Source organism: Hyla sarda, chromosome 4 (assembly GCF_029499605.1).
Source record: "Hyla sarda isolate aHylSar1 chromosome 4, aHylSar1.hap1, whole genome shotgun sequence".
Classification (NCBI taxonomy): Eukaryota; Metazoa; Chordata; class Amphibia; order Anura; family Hylidae; genus Hyla; species Hyla sarda.
The window spans coordinates 26,680,562-26,701,744 of record NC_079192.1 but is presented as its reverse complement, the minus strand read 5'-3'; the positions used below and the strand labels follow the sequence as shown (position 1 = coordinate 26,701,744).

The 21,183-nt window shown below is 43.9% G+C and overlaps 1 protein-coding gene across 1 annotated transcript in view; it reads left to right on the top strand.

Moving 5' to 3' along the window:
• The window catches only part of LOC130367333 (mucin-2-like), a 46,086-nt gene that overhangs the window by 16,554 nt on the left and 8,349 nt on the right, over positions 1 to 21,183 (top strand). Inside the window, exons 5-9 of the mRNA XM_056569743.1 lie at positions 2,530 to 2,648; positions 3,303 to 3,364; positions 3,530 to 3,663; positions 8,333 to 8,392; positions 19,706 to 19,874. Coding sequence (XP_056425718.1) covers positions 2,530 to 2,648; positions 3,303 to 3,364; positions 3,530 to 3,663; positions 8,333 to 8,392; positions 19,706 to 19,874 — 544 coding nt within the window. The remainder of the gene's footprint in view (positions 1 to 2,529; positions 2,649 to 3,302; positions 3,365 to 3,529; positions 3,664 to 8,332; positions 8,393 to 19,705; positions 19,875 to 21,183) is intronic.

Sequence of the window (21,183 nt, the reverse complement as noted above, 5' to 3'; positions counted from 1 at the left end):
CCAACGGCTGAGAGACGTAGTTTTGCAACATCTGGAGGTCTTCTGTATGGAGACCGAGGGTCTAGATCATTGTTTCCCAACCAGGGTGCCTCCAGCTGTTGCAAAACTACAACTCCCAGCATGCCCAGACAGCCAATGGCTGAGAGACGTAGTTTCTCAACATCTGGAGGTCCTCTGTATGGAGACCGAGGGTCTAGATCATTGTTTCCCAACCAGGGTGCCTCCAGCTGTTGCAAAACTACAACTCCCAGCATGCCCAGACAGCCAATGGCTGAGAGACGTAGTTTCGCAACATCTGGAGGTCCTCTGTATGGAGACCGAGGGTCTAGATCATTGTTTCCCAACCAGGGTGCCTCCAGCTGTTGCAAAACTACAACTCCCAGCATGCCCAGACAGCCAATGGCTGAGAGACGTAGTTTCACAACATCTGAAGGTCCTCTGTATGGAGACCGAGGGTCTAGATCATTGTTTCCCAACCAGGGTGCCTCCAGCTGTTGCAAAACTACAACTCCCAGCATGCCCAGACAGCCAATGGCTGAGAGAGGTAGTTTCGCAACATCTGGAGGTCCTCTGTATGGAGACCGAGGGTCTAGATCATTGTTTCCCAACCAGGGTGCCTCCAGCTGTTGCAAAACTACAACTCCCAGCATGCCCAGACAGCCAATGGCTGAGAGACGTAGTTTCGCAACATCTGGAGGTCCTCTGTATGGAGACCGAGGGTCTAGATCATTGTTTCCCAACCAGGGTGCCTCCAGCTGTTGCAAAACTACAACTCCCAGCATGCCCAGACAGCCAATGGCTGAGAGACATAGTTTCGCAACATCTGGAGGTCCTCTGTATGGAGACCGAGGGTCTAGATCATTGTTTCCCAACCAGGGTGCCTCCAGCTGTTGCAAAACTACAACTCCCAGCATGCCCAGACAGCCAATGGCTGAGAGACGTAGTTTCGCAACATCTGGAGGTCCTCTGTATGGAGACCGAGGGTCTAGATCATTGTTTCCCAACCAGGGTGCCTCCAGCTGTTGCAAAACTACAACTCCCAGCATGCCCAGACAGCCAATGGCTGAGAGAGGTAGTTTCGCAACATCTGGAGGTCCTCTGTATGGAGACCGAGGGTCTAGATCATTGTTTCCCAACCAGGGTGCCTCCAGCTGTTGCAAAACTACAACTCCCAGCATGCCCAGACAGCCAATGGCTGAGAGACGTAGTTTCGCAACATCTGGAGGTCCTCTGTATGGAGACCGAGGGTCTAGATCATTGTTTCCCAACCAGGGTGCCTCCAGCTGTTGCAAAACTACAACTCCCAGCATGCCCAGACAGCCAATGGCTGAGAGACGTAGTTTCGCAACATCTGGAGGTCCTCTGTATGGAGACCGAGGGTCTAGATCATTGTTTCCCAACCAGGGTGCCTCCAGCTGTTGCAAAACTACAACTCCCAGCATGCCCAGACAGCCAATGGCTGAGAGACGTAGTTTCGCAACATCTGGAGGTCCTCTGTATGGAGACCGAGGGTCTAGATCATTGTTTCCCAACCAGGGTGCCTCCAGCTGTTGCAAAACTACAACTCCCAGCATGCCCAGACAGCCAATGGCTGAGAGACGTAGTTTCGCAACATCTGGAGGTCCTCTGTATGGAGACCGAGGGTCTAGATCATTGTTTCCCAACCAGGGTGCCTCCAGCTGTTGCAAAACTACAACTCCCAGCATGCCCAGACAGCCAATGGCTGAGAGACGTAGTTTCGCAACATCTGGAGGTCCTCTGTATGGAGACCGAGGGTCTAGATCATTGTTTCCCAACCAGGGTGCCTCCAGCTGTTGCAAAACTACAACTCCCAGCATGCCCAGACAGCCAATGGCTGAGAGACGTAGTTTCGGAACATCTGGAGGTCCTCTGTATGGAGACCGAGGGTCTGGATAACTGTTTCCCAACCAGGGTGCCTCCAGCTGTTGCAAAACTACAACTCCCAGCATGCCCAGACAGCCAACGGCTGAGAGACGTAGTTTCGCAACATCTGGAGGTCCTCTGTATGGAGACCGAGGGTCTAGATCATTGTTTCCCAACCAGGGTGCCTCCAGCTGTTGCAAAACTACAATTCCCAGCATGCCCAGACAGCCAACGGCTGAGAGATGTAGTTTTGCAACATCTGGAGGTCCTCTGTATGGAGACCGAGGGTCTAGATCATTGTTTCCCAACCAGGGTGCCTCCAGCTGTTGCAAAACTACAACTCCCAGCATGCCCAGACAGCCAATGGCTGAGAGACGTAGTTTCGCAACATCTGGAGGTCCTCTGTATGGAGACCGAGGGTCTAGATCATTGTTTCCCAACCAGGGTGCCTCCAGCTGTTGCAAAACTACAACTCCCAGCATGCCCGGACAGCCTTCGGCTGTCCGGGCATGCTGGGAGTTGTAGTTTTGCAACAGCTGGAGGCACCCTGGTTGGGAAACACTGGTCTAGATGAACGGGAAATTAAAACAGAGCAGAGGAGGCGAATCTTAGCTCATTCATCTTTTTCTTCCTCTCTGGTTGCAGATTTGGTCAGAACTAAACTGAACGTTTCGATCCACGTCATGAACGTAAACTTTAAAGCCTCGCTGAATGATCCGTTGTCTTTGGAATATCAAAAATTCAAGGAAAGGTTTCTCGAGGAGGTAATGGCCATGGTTCACCTTTCTAAAGGGCAGGAACGTGCACAGATATTTTGGGGGGCAGGGGCTCAACTCAAAAAAACATGGGCCGTTAAAGGGGTACTCCACTGGAAAACATTTTTTAAATCAACTGGTGCAAGAAAGTTAAACAGATTTGTAAATTACTTCTATTAAAAAAAATCTTAATCCTTCCAGTACTTATGAGCTGCTGTTCTGATCCACAGGAAGTTCTTTTCTTTTTTGAATTTCTTTTCTGTCTGACCACAGTGCTCTCTGCTGACACCCCTGTCCATTTTAGGAACTGTCCAGAGCAGGATAGGTTTGCTATGGGGATTTTCTCCTATTCTGGACAGTTCCTAAAATGGACAGAGGTGTCAGCAGAGAGCACTGTGGTCAGACAGAAAAGAAATTCAAAAAAGAAAAGAACTTCCTGTGGATCATACGGCAGCTGATAAGTACTGGAAGGATTAAGATTTTTTAAAAGAAGTCATTTACAAATCTGTTTAACTTTCTGGCACCAGTTAATTTAATTTTTTTTTTTTTCCCCCCACCGGAGTACCCCTTTAACAAATAGTACTGACTCACAAAGTAGATGAGTATATAAGACTGGTCAGGAGATTCCAATGTGTTCTGTATAAGATCTCTTCTATTATGCAGATGAAGGCCGTGTATAAGGAGACACTGCCCTGGTTCAAAGAGATAAGAATCGTCTCCTTTCGGTGAGTTACCATTGTTTGGGCTTCTCATATGTTGTCAGCGCCATCACTTGGTCCAGATCCTAAACTGAGAGTTCAGGTGGTGTCAGTGGGGGGATATGGACACCCTGATTATATGTCATGTACCCCCCAGGCAGGTTTATTGATCTCGTCTTCTGTCTCCATCAGACAAGGCAGTATTATTGTGGAGCACGAGGTTCTGCTGAAGGTGGACTATAGGAAGTGTTATGAAGAAACAATAGAGGCAGAGGATCGTTTACGTGCCACCTTAAATGGACTGCAGTGCTCATCTAATGGGACAGGTAACAAATATAGGGGGGTCCTCATTACAGAGCTTTCCTGGCCACATTATATATATCCTATCTATCTAGCTCATATCTATCTATCTAGCTCATATCTATCTATCTATCTATCTCATATCTATCTATCTATCTCATATCTATCTATCTCACATCTATCTATCTATCTATCTCATATCTATCTATCTATCTATCTAAAAACAAAGATAGATTTGCCTTCAGTTGGTGATCATGTGACCACAATATGTACTTTATTTAATTATTTGTTTCTTTATTTAATTTTGTTTAATTTTTAAAAAAAAAAAATTTTATTTGATGATGGTGTTTATTTCTATTTCTATTTATTTGTTTATTTTTTCTTTTCATATATTTATTACATTTTCTTCATTTATTACTTTTTCATTTTGTTTTGACCCAGAGAATCCCTGACCATCCCTTGGTGTCCTTTTCCTATATGACCCTTTGTATGGATGATATACACTCTAGATTCAATTGAATCCTTATATAATTACACAGAATAACACTATAATGTATGCTCACAGAACTTCTATGTATTTAATCTTGAGGATTTTTGCACAGGTGTTATACCATGCACCATTTAGTATTAGTTATATTCAAGTATTAACTTGTTAATATTACGCACTAGTGATGCCTCATACCAGTAATGTCACATCCACCACATGTTATCCTATGTACCCATTATAAATCTCCCGTTTCGGACATCTGCGATAGCTTGTTGCGTCGGAGGTATCCGAGGCAACGGGTCAGCTGACATACAAGTCATGTGCTTCGGCACATGACTCGTTTGTTTTGGTTTCTGACGCATGCGTCCGGCGAGTTAGTACGAGCCGGCCGCGTCAGGAGGTTGGCGCATGCGCACAGCCGAACACCACAAGCCGTCAGCGCCATTAGACATACAGAGCGGGTGAGTTCTTCCATGCGACTATAATATACAATCATGTTTACTACAGATGTTTCGCATATTACTAATTATGTTATTAACTACGAGTCTAGAGTTTCAAGCATTTTTTTCTATGTATATGCTTTTAATCATCCAGCACTTTATGTACTGTAATAGTACTCTTTGTGATATTTTGAATGAGCACTTTATTAATGCACTGCACTGTATTGATTATGGATTATACACTTTGGATTGTTTTAATTATTTGTTGATTGTACACACTTGATTGGGTATAAAAACCCCCTACCTAGCAGTTGTCACTAAGCTTGAGAAAGGCTCTATTGTTGAGCTGAAACGTTGCTGTATTTTTGAGATGTGGTGAATAAATACACAAATCTTTTTCTACCGGAATTGGAGTGCTGCACCTTTTGCTTTGTTTGAGTATCTATCTATCTATCTATCTCATATCTATCTATCTATCTATCTCATATCTATCTATCTATCTATCTATCTATCTCATATCTATCTATCATCTATCTCATATCTATCTATCTCATATCTATCATCTATCTCATATCTATCTATCTATCTATCTATCTATCTATCGCATATCTATCTATCTATCTATCTCATATCTATCTATCTATCTTATATCTATCTATCTATCTATCTATCTATCTATCTCATATCTATCTATCTCATATCTATCTATCTATCTATCTATCTCATATCTATCTATCTATCTCATATCTATCTATCATCTATCTCATATCTATCTATCTCATATCTATCATCTATCTCATATCTATCTATCTATCTATCTATCTCATATCTATCTATCTATCTATCTATCTCATATCTATCTATCATCTATATCATATCTATCTATCTCATATCTATCTCATATCTATCTATCTCATATCTATCTATCTATCTATCTCATATCAATCTATCTATCTCATATCTATCTATCTATCTATCTATCTATCTCATATCTATCTATCTATCTATCTATCTATCTCATATCTATCTATCTATCTCATATCTATCTATCATCTATATCATATCTATCTATCTCATATCTATCTCATATCTATCTATCTCATATCTATCTATCAATCTATCTCATATCAATCTATCTATCTCATATCTATCTATCTATCTATCTATCTCATATCTATCTATCTATCTATCTATCTATCTATCTCATATCTATCTATCTATCTCATATCTATCTCATATCTATCTATCTCATATCTATCTATCTATCTCATATCTATCTATCTATCTATCTATCTATCTCATATCTATCTATCTATCTATCTATCTCATATCTATCTATCATCTATCTCATATCTATCTATCTCATATCTATCATCTATCTCATATCTATCTATCTATCTATCTATCTATCGCATATCTATCTATCTATCTCATATCTATCTATCTATCTCATATCTATCTATCTATCTATCTATCTATCTCACATCTATCTATCTATCTCATATCTATCTATCTCATATCTATCTATCTATCTATCTATCTCATATCTATCTATCTATCTATCTATCTCATATCTATCTATCTATCTATCTCATATCTATCTATCATCTATCTCATATCTATCTATCTCATATCTATCATCTATCTCATATCTATCTATCTATCTATCTATCTATCTATCTATCTCATATCTATCTATCTATCTATCTATCTCATATCTATCTATCTCATATCTATCTATCTCATATCAATCTATCTATCTCATATCTATCTATCTATCTATCTCATATCTATCTATCTATCTATCTATCTATCTCATATCTATCTATCTATCTATCTATCTCATATCTATCTATCAATCTATCTCATATCTATCTATCTATCTATCTCATATCTATCTATCTCATATCTATCTATCTCATATCTATCTCATATCTATCTATCTATCTCATATCTTTCTATCTATCTACCTCATATCTATCTATCTCATATCTATATATCTATCTATCTCATATCTATCTATCTCATATCTTTCTATCTATATATCTCATATCTATCTATCTATCTATCTATCTATCTAAGAAAGTTCATATAAATCCCCAGCACACAGGTCCAATATGGTGAAAAAGAAAAAACTTTATTCCATCATGTGAATGTCATACAGCGACGTTTCTGCTGGCTCTCCCAGCATTTCTCAAGCTCATACAAGTGTTCCAAATCACCCATTTTATAATGGCAACAATTACAAAGTCAATTACAAAAAAATCAGTGAAAAACATAAAATACACAAAGTAAGGTATACATCATACAATCCATAGTATACATAAACACGTGCTCATTATAACCGTATATAATATTCCCCTACATAGTGTAGTGATAACACACCGTTCTATTATATCCTTAATAAGGTTCTGATTGCAGTCTCAGAACATATGTGCACATGTATTCAAAACAATTAAAATCAATACTTGCAGGCTATAAGGGAATCCCCACTCACCGCTATGTATATGTAAATCAGCGTGGAGGGATTCTACGGTGCATATGCGCCGGAAATGTGTAGTTTCAGAACGAGGGTTCTGAGCTTGAGAAATGCTGGGAGAGCCGGCAGAAACGTCGCTGTATGACATTCACATGATGGAATAAAGTTTTTTCTTTTTCACCATATTGGACCTGTGTGCTGCTTTCTGTGAATTGGGACCCCTGAGCAAGGTCTGGTTCTGCGTGCACCCACAGATATTGAGCTCAAGGGAGTGCTGTTTCTCTTTGGATTACTATCTATCTATCTATCTATCTCATATCTATCTATCTATCTATCTATCTCCAATCTATCTATCTATCTATCTATCTATCTATCTATCTATCTAACTATCTATCTCATATCTATCTATCTATCTATCTATCTATCTAACTATCTATCTCATATCTATCTCATATCTATCTATCTCATATCTATCTCATATCTATCTCATATCTATCTCATATCTATCTATCTCATATCTATCTATCTCATATCTATCTCATATCTATCTCATATCTATCTATCTCATATCTATATATCTATCTATCTCATATCTATCTATCTCATATCTATCTATCTATCTATCTATCTATCTATCTATCTATCTATCTCATATCTATCTATCTCATATCTATCTATCTCATATCTATCTCATATCTATCTATCTCATATCTATCTCATATCTATCTCATATCTATCTATCTCATATCTATCTATCTCATATCTATCTATCTCATATCTATCTCATATCTATCTATCTATCTATCTATCTATCTATCTATCTATCTATCTATCTCATATCTATCTATCTCATATCTATCTATCTCATATCTATCTATCTCATATCTATCTCATATCTATCTCATATCTATCTATCTCATATCTATCTATCTCATATCTATCTATCTCATATCTATCTCATATCTATCTATCTATCTATCTATCTATCTCATATCTATCTATCTCATATCTATCTATCTCATATCTATCTATCTATCTCATATCTATCTCATATCTATCTCATATCTATCTCATATCTATCTATCTCATATCTATCTATCTCATATCTATCTCATATCTATCTATCTCATATCTATCTCATATCTATCTCATATCTATCTATCTCATATCTATCTATCTATCTCATATCTATCTCATATCTATCTCATATCTATCTATCTCATATCTATCTATCTATATCTCTCATATCCATCTATTCATAATTGAATGATGAGTATTTTCTGTTACAGATAGATTATGCTTCAATGTCTCCAAAACAACAGTCAACAGGGAAGATATCAGTTTACCAGGTAACAACTAAAAGATAAAGAAATATCCAAAAGTCATGTTACTGATATCTAGTGTCGGATCTGAGTGCAGGATCCGTAATTTTACTAATTGTACCCGTTGGTGAATAACAGACTGTATAAAAACGTAATGCACTAGTGTATTTTTATGCATTTAAAAAAAAAAAAATAATTGAAAAGTTAGCCATTTTTGGAGGCAGTGTTTATATGTACACAGAGGTATTAAAAGAAGCAATGGCTTTTTCCACATGGTCCAAAAATATTTCTTTTTTTGAAGCAGCACAAAAATTTACATCATAGTGATCAAAAGGGACACAAATCCCTCTATACAGCTTTTTCACAACAATTAGTGTCTCAGAAATAAACCTGACACACATAAATCAAAAACAAATGGAGAATGCTTTCTGTGTTGTTCACTGCTCATTGTCCCTCACAGAGATCTTCACCTTCACCTAAATCTCTAAAATAGTATGTGCATAGGCTTTTATAGTGCCTCTGACATCACTTGTAAACTGTCTCCTTATCAACTTGACGGAATTATGGGATTCCCTGAGGTCATGTGATCCTTCCTCCTTCTCCTTTGTGTCATGTGGCTGTATTTTTAGCAGGTTCTATCGAGTCCAATGCCCAAAATTTGAGTTCATGCTGTAATAAACTTTTAGCAAAGTTCTGACAGACTGAATGGTTTTACAGGTACTCTCGTCCCAGTACCTGTGTTTCTGTCACCACACATATGAAGTTGTTGTGTGGTTGTGAGAAAACCTTCTGCAAATTGTATTAAACTCTATGTTGTATAAAGGTAATTATTTTCAACATTGTTTTATACCTTGCATTAATAGCATATGCTGAGGTCTAATGTGAGTACATGGGTTAAAGGGGTACTCCACTGCCCCACTGTTTGTTCGGAACATTTTGTTGCAAGGCCACGCCCCTCATTATGTCACACCATGCCCCCTCAATGCAAGTCTATGGGAGGGGCATGGCAGCCACCACCCCCCCTCCCATAGACTTGCATTGAGGGGACGTGGCCATAACCACACGACCTCCGCAGCCCACACCCAGCTGTCGGAACAAAATGTTCCAAATGATGGGGAAGTGGAGTACCCCTTTAAAGATCTGCATATATCAGATGAATGATGCCTTGGTCAAATGTGTCTTCCCGCCTATTTCTAAACAGAAACTTCTAGAAGTAGTCCCTAGTCCAGCCAGCCTCCTGTGCCAGAGAGCTCTTCTCTTGCTAGGCTTACATACACCTAGGCCAAAAAGAGTTACAGTGTAGCCTGTTCATAACCAAGCCTCCCTCAAGGAAGTCACTGTCCTGTTCCATCATCTTAGTCACTGTTCCATCTAAGACTAATCCTGGCTACGTGTGCAGTGATCACAAAATACTGCCCACATGGTCATCTCCAGTCCATGCAGTTTAAAAAAAGAGTATTGTTTTAGCTAGAGGAGAAGAGAGATGAACAAGGGCGCCTCTGCGTACGCTAATCTCTTCGGCGACCAACCATCGGAGTTAGTACTGTGTGGCTCTTATACTCTGCACACAGAGTTGGCCATGCAAAACCTATGAGTAAAAAGTAAAAGTATTTTAACCTGACAACCTGTGTAGGCCTCCACAGTAAAAATGAAAGCTAATGTACTGTATCCTGTCTGTATACTGTCTGCAACTGCTTCTACACTTGCAGCTTTATTTATGCACACTACATACTTTCTACTCAGTATATATATATATATATATATATATATATATATATATACATATATATATATATATATATATATATATATATAAAGAAAAAGAAGGAAGAAGCACCGTGATGCAGGATTCCAGATCCGTCTGGGTGCTCAGCTTCAGGGGCAGACCGACCCCCAATGAAATATCCTCAAAGAAGTAGAAGCGGCACTCCAAAGTCACATGAAATAGTGGTTTATTCACTCATCTGTGAAAGCGACGTTTCGGCTTATCAATAAAAGCCTTTCTCTATGCTTTCTCAAGTGAGAAAGCTGGCGTGAGGCTGGCGAAACGTCACTTATGTACAGCATGGAATAAAGCACTTTAAGTTTACTCCGGTGTGCTGCATATTACTACTATATATATATATATATATATATATATATATATAGGTATAATAGAAGGCAACTGCAGCACACCAACTTAAAGTGCAAGGAAGTGATTTATTCCAGAAAATACAGGCAACGTTTCTGTGGCCTCACACCACCATTTTCAAGCTTGAAAATGGTGGTGTGAGGCCACAGAAACGTTGCCTGTATTTTCTGGAATAAATCACTTCCTTGCACTTTAAGTTGGTGTGCTGCAGTTGCCTTCTATTATACCTACAAGTTTTGGATCCAGGACCGGGATCCCTGAGACCGCCTGCACCCATTTACTTTTTTCTACTTTTACCTGGGAGTGCTGCTCCACAAATTTCTTATATATATATATATATATATATATATATATATATATATATATACAGTATGGCTCTTGTTTACTAAGAATGGAGTGTAGGTTTCTTTGTGGGTTTTAATGCCCTACAATTTATTTTCCATGGTATTTACTAAGGTTTCCCTACATTTTCCACTTTCCCTACATTTTGCTTTTTTACACATGCTCTGATCTGTGGTGTTTTCCTCAGCTCAAATCCACAAATTTTTTTCAATTCTGGCGCAAATTCTGGCTCAGACAGAAATTCTGGGGAAATGCGCCAGAATCTGGTGCACAACCCGACAACACATATCACGGTTTGCAATAGTAAATGAGGGCCTATATATATATATATATATATATATATATATATATATGCAAAGTAGTGGCGGAGCCGCACTCCAGGAGTATACAAAATGCAGGGGGGTGCAAGCAGACAAAAGCCCGGTCCCAGGCACTGTAGACAAAAGCAAAAGGATTCTGCAGCACTCCGTAGTAGGTGAAAAAAAGAGCATGCTTGAAAATGGCCGCAATTGGGGACCGAAACGTTGCACTGGTCTGATGGAATAAAATACTCATCTTTTTTTTCACCTTCTACGGAGTGCTGCAGAATCCTTTTGCTTTTATGTATATATATATATATATATATATATACATATATATATATATATATATATATATATATATATGTGGGAAGCCTATCAGGCTGAATTTGTGGGAGGGGCTTTGGCTATTTAAAATTCATCGGCCCCTCCCTCTGGGCGTATGCTGGGTTGGCGAAATTGCGGGGGTTCTTTCGTTGCGTACGCTGGGTCAGATGTGTGGTGGTGCAGGTAAGTGCCGGGTGACCGGCAGGTTCCTTTACTGGGGCCCTGGTCTGTTGCTATTTGCTCCCCTCGTTTGGCGGGCAGGCTCCGGCACCCAGCGTGTTATGTTGGCGGCGGTCCGTCGGTGCAGCGCGTGCCTGGGCTGGCCGCAGTAAACACGGCCTCTGGATCCAGCGGCAGCTGGCGGCATGGCAGGCGCGGGGAGACGCTACCCACGTGGGTCTCCCTGTGCCGGCGTCTCACGTGTAACACGGGGCTCTGAACGGGCGGAGTCACAGCATGCCAGTGAGCCGGCGGTATAGCTCCACGGATGGCCAGCAGGTGGCGCAAAAAAAAAAAATGTGTGTGTGAGGAAATGTGTTAGGCTTACAGAGTGTATTGGTACCATGCAGTAATAAGGGGCTGGCTCATGGTGCACCGGTGTCAGGCCACAGTTCCTGACACATGCACTGTCGCAGACAAGGGGCAGCTTGTAAAGTTATAATACGATAATCATATTACTGTGGCTTCGGTTTAGGGGGGGGGGTGGTCATGCATATCGGGGTACCGGGTCAGAAGCTTGGGGTGGTCAAGTAATTAGTGGGGTTGGGGTAGTTTCAGGCATAGGAGGGGGGGGCTAGGGGGGGTCAGCATGTATGGGTCAGAGGTGGTAGGTGGCGTGTAAACCATATGGTTAGTACACTGTTAGTTTCTCTTGCAGATTAGGTGGGCTGTATCCAGTTAGGTGGTCGTTACGTTCCTGGTCATTGCAAACTTGGCTACGGTCAGTACCAACCGTACGGCGGTTGTTCATGTTATTTATTCACGTTTCAGGGTGGTCATCACTTTCGCTAGCAGACGCTAGTTCACGTCATTTCAGTCAAATGCTTAATACTCCTGTTACATTAGTTAATGTTACGCACTACTGCTGTTACACATAGGCCCTGAATCACTGTATATCTGACTCGACATGTCAGATAGGGTTCAAGGCGTCATGGATACTGTCACGCATACAGAGCATTTCGTTTACACGGGTAGTGGTCACTGCGATCTTGACTCTTCTTCAAGGGTGACCACTTGCCTGCGGTGGTTGCTGACACGTCTTCAGAGCCATCGCTAGTTAGTTAGAAACGGTGCACACTGTAATCTTGACTCGCAGTCAGGAGGTGTGCACGGTTTAATTATTCATGACTATACGCCTCATGCACACATTCTCGGACAGACACACGGTCAGGCCTGGTTTCAAACTATTCAGGTGGTACTCTGGGTCGCACTGGCACTACGGTCAGCACTCTTGGGTTCGGCCACATTGCACGGGCAGTCTGCAGCTGTAAGCTAACATTAAGTATGTATTCGGTTGTTTGCAGGGTTTCAGTCGATTTGCTGTTCGTTTCAGACGTCTTACTGTTGTGTTACAGTGGTGGTAAGGTCAGTCAGTACTCAGCAAGGGGGGTACACGTTTCTCATATCTGGTGACTCACGATTACCGTTTTGTTTCCCCGTCACCCGTTACGGCCCGGACAGGTCATGTCTCACGTGTCAGACATAGAGGACCCGATGTCCATCCCTGATACACCAGCTAGAAGCTCCGTGCGAGGGACGCCCTCCTCTGCAGCTTACAGGGCTTGGACGATCCCCAAATTGATGGAGGAGTTGCGCAAGAGAGCAATTCCATTTCCAGCAACCGCCCGAAAAGCAGAGTTGTACAAACTCCTCATGGCGGATCAGGGGGCTGGCGACAGTCAGGAGGGGACCTCGGGCCAGTCCACCCTCTCTGAACTGCATGCAATGATGACTTCCATGTTGGGCAGGCTGGATTCTCTGGAGAGAAGGGGCATTCAGGGGCCTCCAGCTTCAGCAGCATTGCAGGCACCAACGCCTACACAGATGTCTGCCCCTGTTACGGTAGGCAACCCAGGTAGGCGCTCTGGGCCACCAAGGGTGTCACCAGTCCATTTTGTCCCAGCGGCCCTGAGAAAAGACATACTGGAAGGGAAGGACATCAATTTGGCGGCCCTGTTGCTATCTGCCTTCGACGTTGAGGACACTAGAACGGTAGCGTGCGCTGACTTATCTGTTGTCCTTAAGAGTAAGGACACCAGGCTGAAACGGAAGCTAAATATCCACGAGTTTGTGATTGCCTTCAGCAAATACAGGGAGGTGATATGCTCAGCCAGGCCGGAGCACAGAGAGGAGCTCGACCTGTATTTGCTGAGGGTTACTGAATACGCATACAAATACGGTGGCACCCATTTCTACGATTATCATAGAAGTTTCTCAGCCATGGCAGCGGGGGGCCTTCAGCCAAGATGGGTACCTCACGGACTGGAGCATCGAAGATTCACAGATGTTCTGCAGCCACTTCGCAAATCTCAAATTCCCCGCATGTGCCGCCTGTCAATCAATCACGCATACTACAGCGTGGTGTGTAGGGCTGGCTCAACAGGGCGAGCAGGGCGCCACCAGACCGTCCACTTCCACGGACAGTTTCAGCAGGTCCGCACCTTCCGTGCATAAGTTGGGCCGTCCAGTACACTATCTCGGAGGCTCACAAATTTGTAACAACTATAACATGTCTTCGTGCAACTTCAGCAATTGCAGGTTATTACACGTCTGCTTCTACTGCTTCAGGGCACATCCGGGCTCTGCATGTAGGCAGAAAGGGCCAGCATGACTAGGCGGGGTACGTACCCCAGTCCTGGCCGCTCTGCTCGCGGATCACCCGGACCCAGATTGGGTCCAATGGTTGATCAATAGTTTTGATAGAGGCTTCCACGCCGGCATGGTCACACTGCCGCAGGCCACATTTGAATGCGACAATCTGCTGTCTGCCGTAAACGATCCCGCTGTTGTCACTGAATTAATAAATGCTGAGCTAATGAAAGGTTATATGATTGGCCCCTTGTTAGTTTCTCCATTCAGGTCTTGGAGGGTCAGTCCGGTAGGGGTGGTAACAGGCAAGTTCAATGGGAAAAAGAGACTGATATTTGACTTGTCGGCTCCTCATGGGTCACTTGTCCCCAGTATCAACTCTCTCATTCCATCCGAGGAGTTTAGCATGCATTATTCTTCCATAGACCAGGCTATTCAGGTCATCTTGGCGCTCGGCCCAGGGACTTGGATGGCGAAGGCGGATATCACTGACGCCTTCAAGTTGCTGCCATTGCACAGGGACCAGTGGCAATGGTTTGGGCTCAAATGGCAGGGGGCATATTATTTTGCTTCCAAGTTGACTTTCGGATGCAAGAGCAGCCCGTGGCTGTTTGACCAACTGGCCCAGGCATTGCACTGGCTGCTGGTTAATGTCTCTGGATGCAGCCAGGTCATCCATTATCTGGATGACTTTCTTCTGCTCAGTCGCCCGAGGGAAGAGCCGGACCAGTTGGTCAGATTGCTGAAACTGTTCACTGATATTGGGGTGCCAGTGTCTCCCAAGAAAACGGTCGGTCCAACTAAGTGTCTCACCTTTCTGGGAGTAATCCTAGATTCAGTCGCAATGCAAGTCAGCTTGCCCACTGACAAACTCAACCGTATCAGAGACACTATCCACAAGTACACGGTCTCCCAGGTCACGACCAAGGGCGAGTTGCAGAGCTTGCTGGGAATGCTGGCATTTGCTATGCGAGCAATCCCGCAGGGCAGAGTGTTCGTATCCAGAATATTGTCTTTGCTGCATGGTGTCCCTCATCAACACAGTAGGGTTTGGTTGGATTGCCAAGCCCTGGCTGACCTGAACATGTGGGATAGGTTCATGGCACAATGGAATGGGACGGCTATGTTTCTCCTGCCAGCCTCCGAGTTGTCCCCCAAGATCTGCACCGATGCGTCATCTTCCATCGGTTATGGTGCAGTGTGGGGCAGCAGGTGGATGGCGGGCCAATGGTCCAAGCAGGTATTGGCTCTGGCAGGCTTCAGCAGCACTTCGGCACTTTTTGAGGTTTTCCCCATTGTAGCAGCTGCAGTGACATGGGGCGACAAGTGGTCAGGGCAGACGGTGGAGTTTCAGTGTGACAATCAGGCGACAGTTGCCATAGTCAACAAGGGCAGTTCCGGGCCTGCTACTGTCATGTCATTCATGCGCAGACTAGTCTGGGTGTCCTTACAACACAACTTCAATTTTGTAGCCAGACACATACCGGGGGTAGACAACACGGCCGCAGATGCACTGTCCAGGGCTAATTTCCATCTCTTTTCACAGGTGGCTCCGCAAGCAGACGCAGTAGGAACACAACCCCCTTGCCTGGCACAATTAATCTTGGACTGAATTATTACACACAGGTGGCCCGGGAGTTAATGTCGGACGCCTTAGCCCCCAATACCAGAAAGGCCTATCATGCAGCACACGACACCTTCAGGTCATATCTGTCGCAACATAGCATCCCCTTTTCTTACGACACCACTATCATTCTATCTTTCATCGGTTTCTGCCACTCTTCTCTGCACCTGTCTCATAGCACTATCAAATCTTACCTTTCGGGCATTCAGCATTTCATTTCTTTATCCCACCCAGACAGGCTATCTATCCTATCATCTCAGGCTGTCAAGGCTGCGCTCAGAGGGGTAGTGGCTCGTAGCACCACAGCGCCAACTCTCAGGAAACCGATCAGCGGCGAGCTGTTCCGAGCCATGTCTGACGCATTAGCCAATAACCCGTTTGGCTTCGAGCGCAGTCTGATAATCAAATCTGCCATTTATCTAGCCTTCTATGGCTTCCTCCGGCCGGGTGAATTTTCATGTGTCAGGCGGGGAGCGACACATCCACAGAAGGCTCATTTAAGGTGGCAGGGTTCTTGGTTCGAAGTTTCACTGTCTGTCACAAAAACTTGTAGGTGGGGGGCGGTGGTTAAGTATTTTCCTTCAGGCAACAACTGGTGCCCGGTGGCGGTGTTGGCACAACTGGTCGAGTTCCTCCATGATAAGCCTCCGGAGTCGCCACTGTTGCCTTTCGGTGGGGGTGCTCTTACCACTTCTCTTTTCACATCGCATGTCCGCACGCTGCTTGGCAATTTAGGACACAACCCCAGAGATTTCTCAGGTCACTCATTTCGCATAGGAGCAGCATCGGCGGCCTCCAGGCACAAAGTGCCTGTACATGTCATCCAGAAGTTAGGGAGGTGGCGTTCTGATGCATATACCACTTATGTCCCAGATCCCTCAAGGGAAATGGACGAGGCATTTCAATTTTTGGCATTATAAATAAATGATACTTAATTACCCTAACTGGTGGTGTATTTTTGCCCTCTATAGGCGGACCCTCGACGCGGTTTTCAGGCACACCTCAACCGCTGTTCTATGTTATAAGTAGAGTTTGTGTTAGGTCTTGGTAAATCTAGTTTCTTGCAGGTGGCCTTGGCAGGAGATAACAGGTAAGCCCATGCACGGTTCAAAGTCCTGACCACAAGTGGGAAGCCTATCAGGCTGAATTTGTGGGAGGGGCTTTGGCTATTTAACATCCATCGGCCCCTCCCTCTGGGCGTATGCTGGGTTGGCGAAACCCACCCTCCTCACCCTTTTCTTCATCACCATACATAAGGGAATGCCCTCTATAGGCGGACCCTCGACGCGGTTTTCAGGCACCCCTCAACCGCTGTTCTATGTTATAAGTAGAGTTTGTGTTAGGTCTTGGTAAATCTAGTTTCTTGCAGGTGGCCTTGGCAGGAGATAACAGGTAAGCCCATGCACGGTTCAAAGTCCTGACCACAAATATATATATACAGTAACCCCCGATATGCGATGGCCCCGACATATGATCAAATCGACATACGATGGCCTCTCAGAGGCCATCACATGTCGATGTCAGCATCGACATACAATGCTTTTATATGTCAGGGCCATCGCATTAACTGCTATCCAGCAGCGCAAAATGCTTAAGCTGTTGTCGGATATGTGCAGTGTAATGTGCCTCAGCAGGTTCACTTACCTATCCCCGCTGCTCCGGGTCCGGGCCTCACTTTCCGGCGTTGTTATTACGTAGCTGCGCACGCCATCCCTGCGCAACAACGTAATAACGTCACCAGAAAGTGAGGCCCGGACCCCGGTAAAAGATGCGGAATACGCCGGAGGACCCAGAAGAAGACGCCGGAGCAGCAGGACCCCATCGGGAGCCCCTGGGAGACCATCGGGAGCAGTGAAGACGTGGTCCGGAGCGGCGGGGACAGGTGAGTATTTAACGCACTTTTACATTGCACAAATCCCTCAACATACGATGGATTCGACAAACGATGGGTCGTTTGGAACGAATTACCATCGTATGTTGGGGGACCACTGTATATATATACAGTGACCCCCCCCGACATACGATGGCCCCGACATATGATCAAATCGACATACCATGGCCTCTCAGAGGCCATAGCATGTCGATGTCAGCATCGACATACGATGCTTTTTTATGTTGGGGCCATCGCATTAATTGCTATCCGACAGCGCAAAATGCTTAAGCTGCTGCCGGATAGCAGCTTAATGTTCCCCATGTGGTGCAGTAAGTATTACTTACCCATCCACGATGCTCCGGGGTGCCCTTCGGGTCCAGCGCTGGTCCTCCGGTGTCTTCTCGGCCCTCACTGGTGACGTCAAAACGAAGCTGCGCACGCCGTCCCGTCATCCAATAGGAACGGCGTACGCAGCGATGTAATGACGTCGCTACGTAGGCCCAGCAAGGCCTTGCGGAAGACAGCAGAGGACCGGAGAAGACAGCGGAGGACCGGAGAAGACAGCGGAGGACCGGAGAAGACCAGGAGAGCCCAGCAGAGGACTGGAGAAGACCAGGAGAGCCCAGCGGAGGCCCGGAGTCACCATCGGGAGCGGCAGGGACACCATCGGGAGCGGTGAGGACCTGGTCCGGAGCGGCGGGGACAGGTGAGTACAGCTTCCTATACTTTACATTGCACAAATCACTCAAGATACGATGAATTCGACAAACGATGGCTCGTTTGGAACGAATTACCATCGTATGTTGAGGGACCACTGTGTGTGTGTGTATATATATATATATATATATATATATATATATATATACATATATATGAGTGTGAAAAAAACACTTTTAAAGGGACAGTGACAAAATATTTATTTATTCATTCTAAAGTCTGTAACATGCAACTCTGTGCCAAAGGGACTTCATTACTTTTGGATTTTCACAGAAGCTTCAGTAAAGAATTCAAGTTGTTTTCACATAATCTTAGCGCGCAGAGGTCTTATTCATGCACATTAATCTACAGGGAAAACTAATTTGACAATAGCATTTTCGGGCTCACGAGGGGCCACCGGATTAGCTACACCGCCCCGCCATATAACACTACCATTTTCATCCCTGTAAAACTACTGCTCACAGCTGACCTGCACTACCACAACAGTCACCTCCATGGGTACCACAAAAGCTTTTTCTGGCGCTACGAACGCCGAGTTTTGCACCGATACAAAAAGACTGTACTCAGTGCTCAGAATTTCCCACTACAAAGCAAAGATAGAGCAGGACTAAGCTCCGTAGGTGTTACCGTGCATGTTTATTGGCGTGTTTGTGTTAAATGAACACTGTCCAATGGTTATTTTAATACATAATTTGTTTATGTTAGGGTTTTACTATCTTTTTTTATTGATATTTTTAATCCTTCATTTCCCTGTAACTGGGTCTGTTATAGTCTGAGTTGGGCTTAGTTAGACTAGTCAATGAAGTCACATGATGATCCATCTGGCGATCCCATGATCACCAGATCCAATGGTGGCAGCGCCACTACCCTCATTTCTTACAACCGTGTATACAGCAATAGGAAGGGCAAAAATAGTGATATACTGTCTCTTGAGAGTGTATGGTCAATATGGCACTACATATGGACTATGAATAACCATAAAACCATTTTGGGGGTCATTTAGGGCTATACACTTTGGTCAGTTTGAAGTTACTTTTTATTACCAAATAAGACCGACTAAGCCTTTATTCATTGGGTGGAACCTTAGGCAACCCGTTTTAGGTGTCACCATATGGTGCCATAATACAGAGATATTGTTCTCTAGAAGCAGTGCTTTATGGAGTAGAGTTTTGTTTGGGTGTCAATGTAGGAGTTCCATTGACTTGTGTTTTCTTTCTAGATCTGTGCTCGGAGGAAGAGTCCATTCCAGAAAACCTGCGGCCTTACTTCTTTGGTGTGAACACGTCGAAGGTTCTACTATGTGTCACCCAGTGCAGTGTCCGGCACCATTCTTCCATAGACTGTAACAGGGGACAGTGCATCGTCAGTTACCCAGGACCCCAATGTTAGTAAGTATGGCTCCTTACCTGCCTTCTATTCCTCTTCCTGCTGATGTGTCCTTGATATATCTGAATGCTGGGGTTGTCGTCCAATATGGTGGAACTGCCGAAGTGGACGTTCCGTAAAACCCAAAATCTTGTACAATCATCTTAGATGAAGTGCTGACACCCACTAAATTGCTGGGATATCGGTACTCTCCTTATGTATATGCCACTATCCACTCCACAACTTTTACTTGTTTCCTGATGAAGCGCTTATCAGAACAGGGAAACATGTCAAGACAATAGGATTAATGACAGTAAGGGATGGGAGACAAATGTTAGTCCCATGACACAGACAACCATATGGCCAGTTTTTATTAAAGGGGTACTCTGGTGCTCCAGTGTTCTGCCGGAGGCAATGATTGTGACGTCACGGCCACGCCCCTCGCGACATCACACCACACCCCCTCCATTCATGTCTATAGGAGGGGGCGTGTCGACCGACACGCCCCCTCCCATAGACATGAATGGAAGGGGTGTAGCAGGACGTCACAAGGGGCGTGGCCGTGATGTCACGACCACTGCTGAAGGGTGCTACGGGAGATTTCAGGGGGCTCCAGCAGCGAGACCCCTGGGATCAGACATCTTATCCCCTATCCTTTGGATAGGGGATAAGATGTCTAGCAGCAGAGTACCCCTTTAAGATGTACTGCACAGTTGTTCATCAGGGATCAGGGTGCCACTGTGGAGAGATGGGGCGATAAGTAAGGAAGGAGCAGACTGAGAGGTTTGGGACATAAATATAGAACTTTCATTGTCAGCACTTCTTGGTAACCCTAAATACTATTAAATTTGGCACATATACATGTAAGGACTGGGATATCAGATGTGCAACATGATCTGTCCATATGGTCACTCATATTAATGCATGGTTAAAGGGGTATTCCAGGGAAAAAAACTTTATTTTTTATTTTTTTTTAGATCAAATGGCTCCAGAAAGGTAAACAGTTTTGTAAATTACTTCTATCAAAAAAATCTTAATCCTTCCAATAATTATCAGCTGCTGAAGTTGAGTTGTTCTTTTCTGTCTGGCAACAGTGCTCTCTGCTGACATCTCTGCTCGTCTCGGGAACTGCACAGAGTAGGAGAGGTTTGCTATGGGGATTTGCTTCTACTCTGGACAGTTGCCGAGACAGGTGTCATCAGAGAGCACTTAGACAGAAAAGAACAACTCAACTTCAACATCTCATAAGTACTGACAGGATTAAGATTATTTTTATAGAATTAATTTACAAATCTGTTTAACTTTATGAAGCCAATTGATTGATATATATAT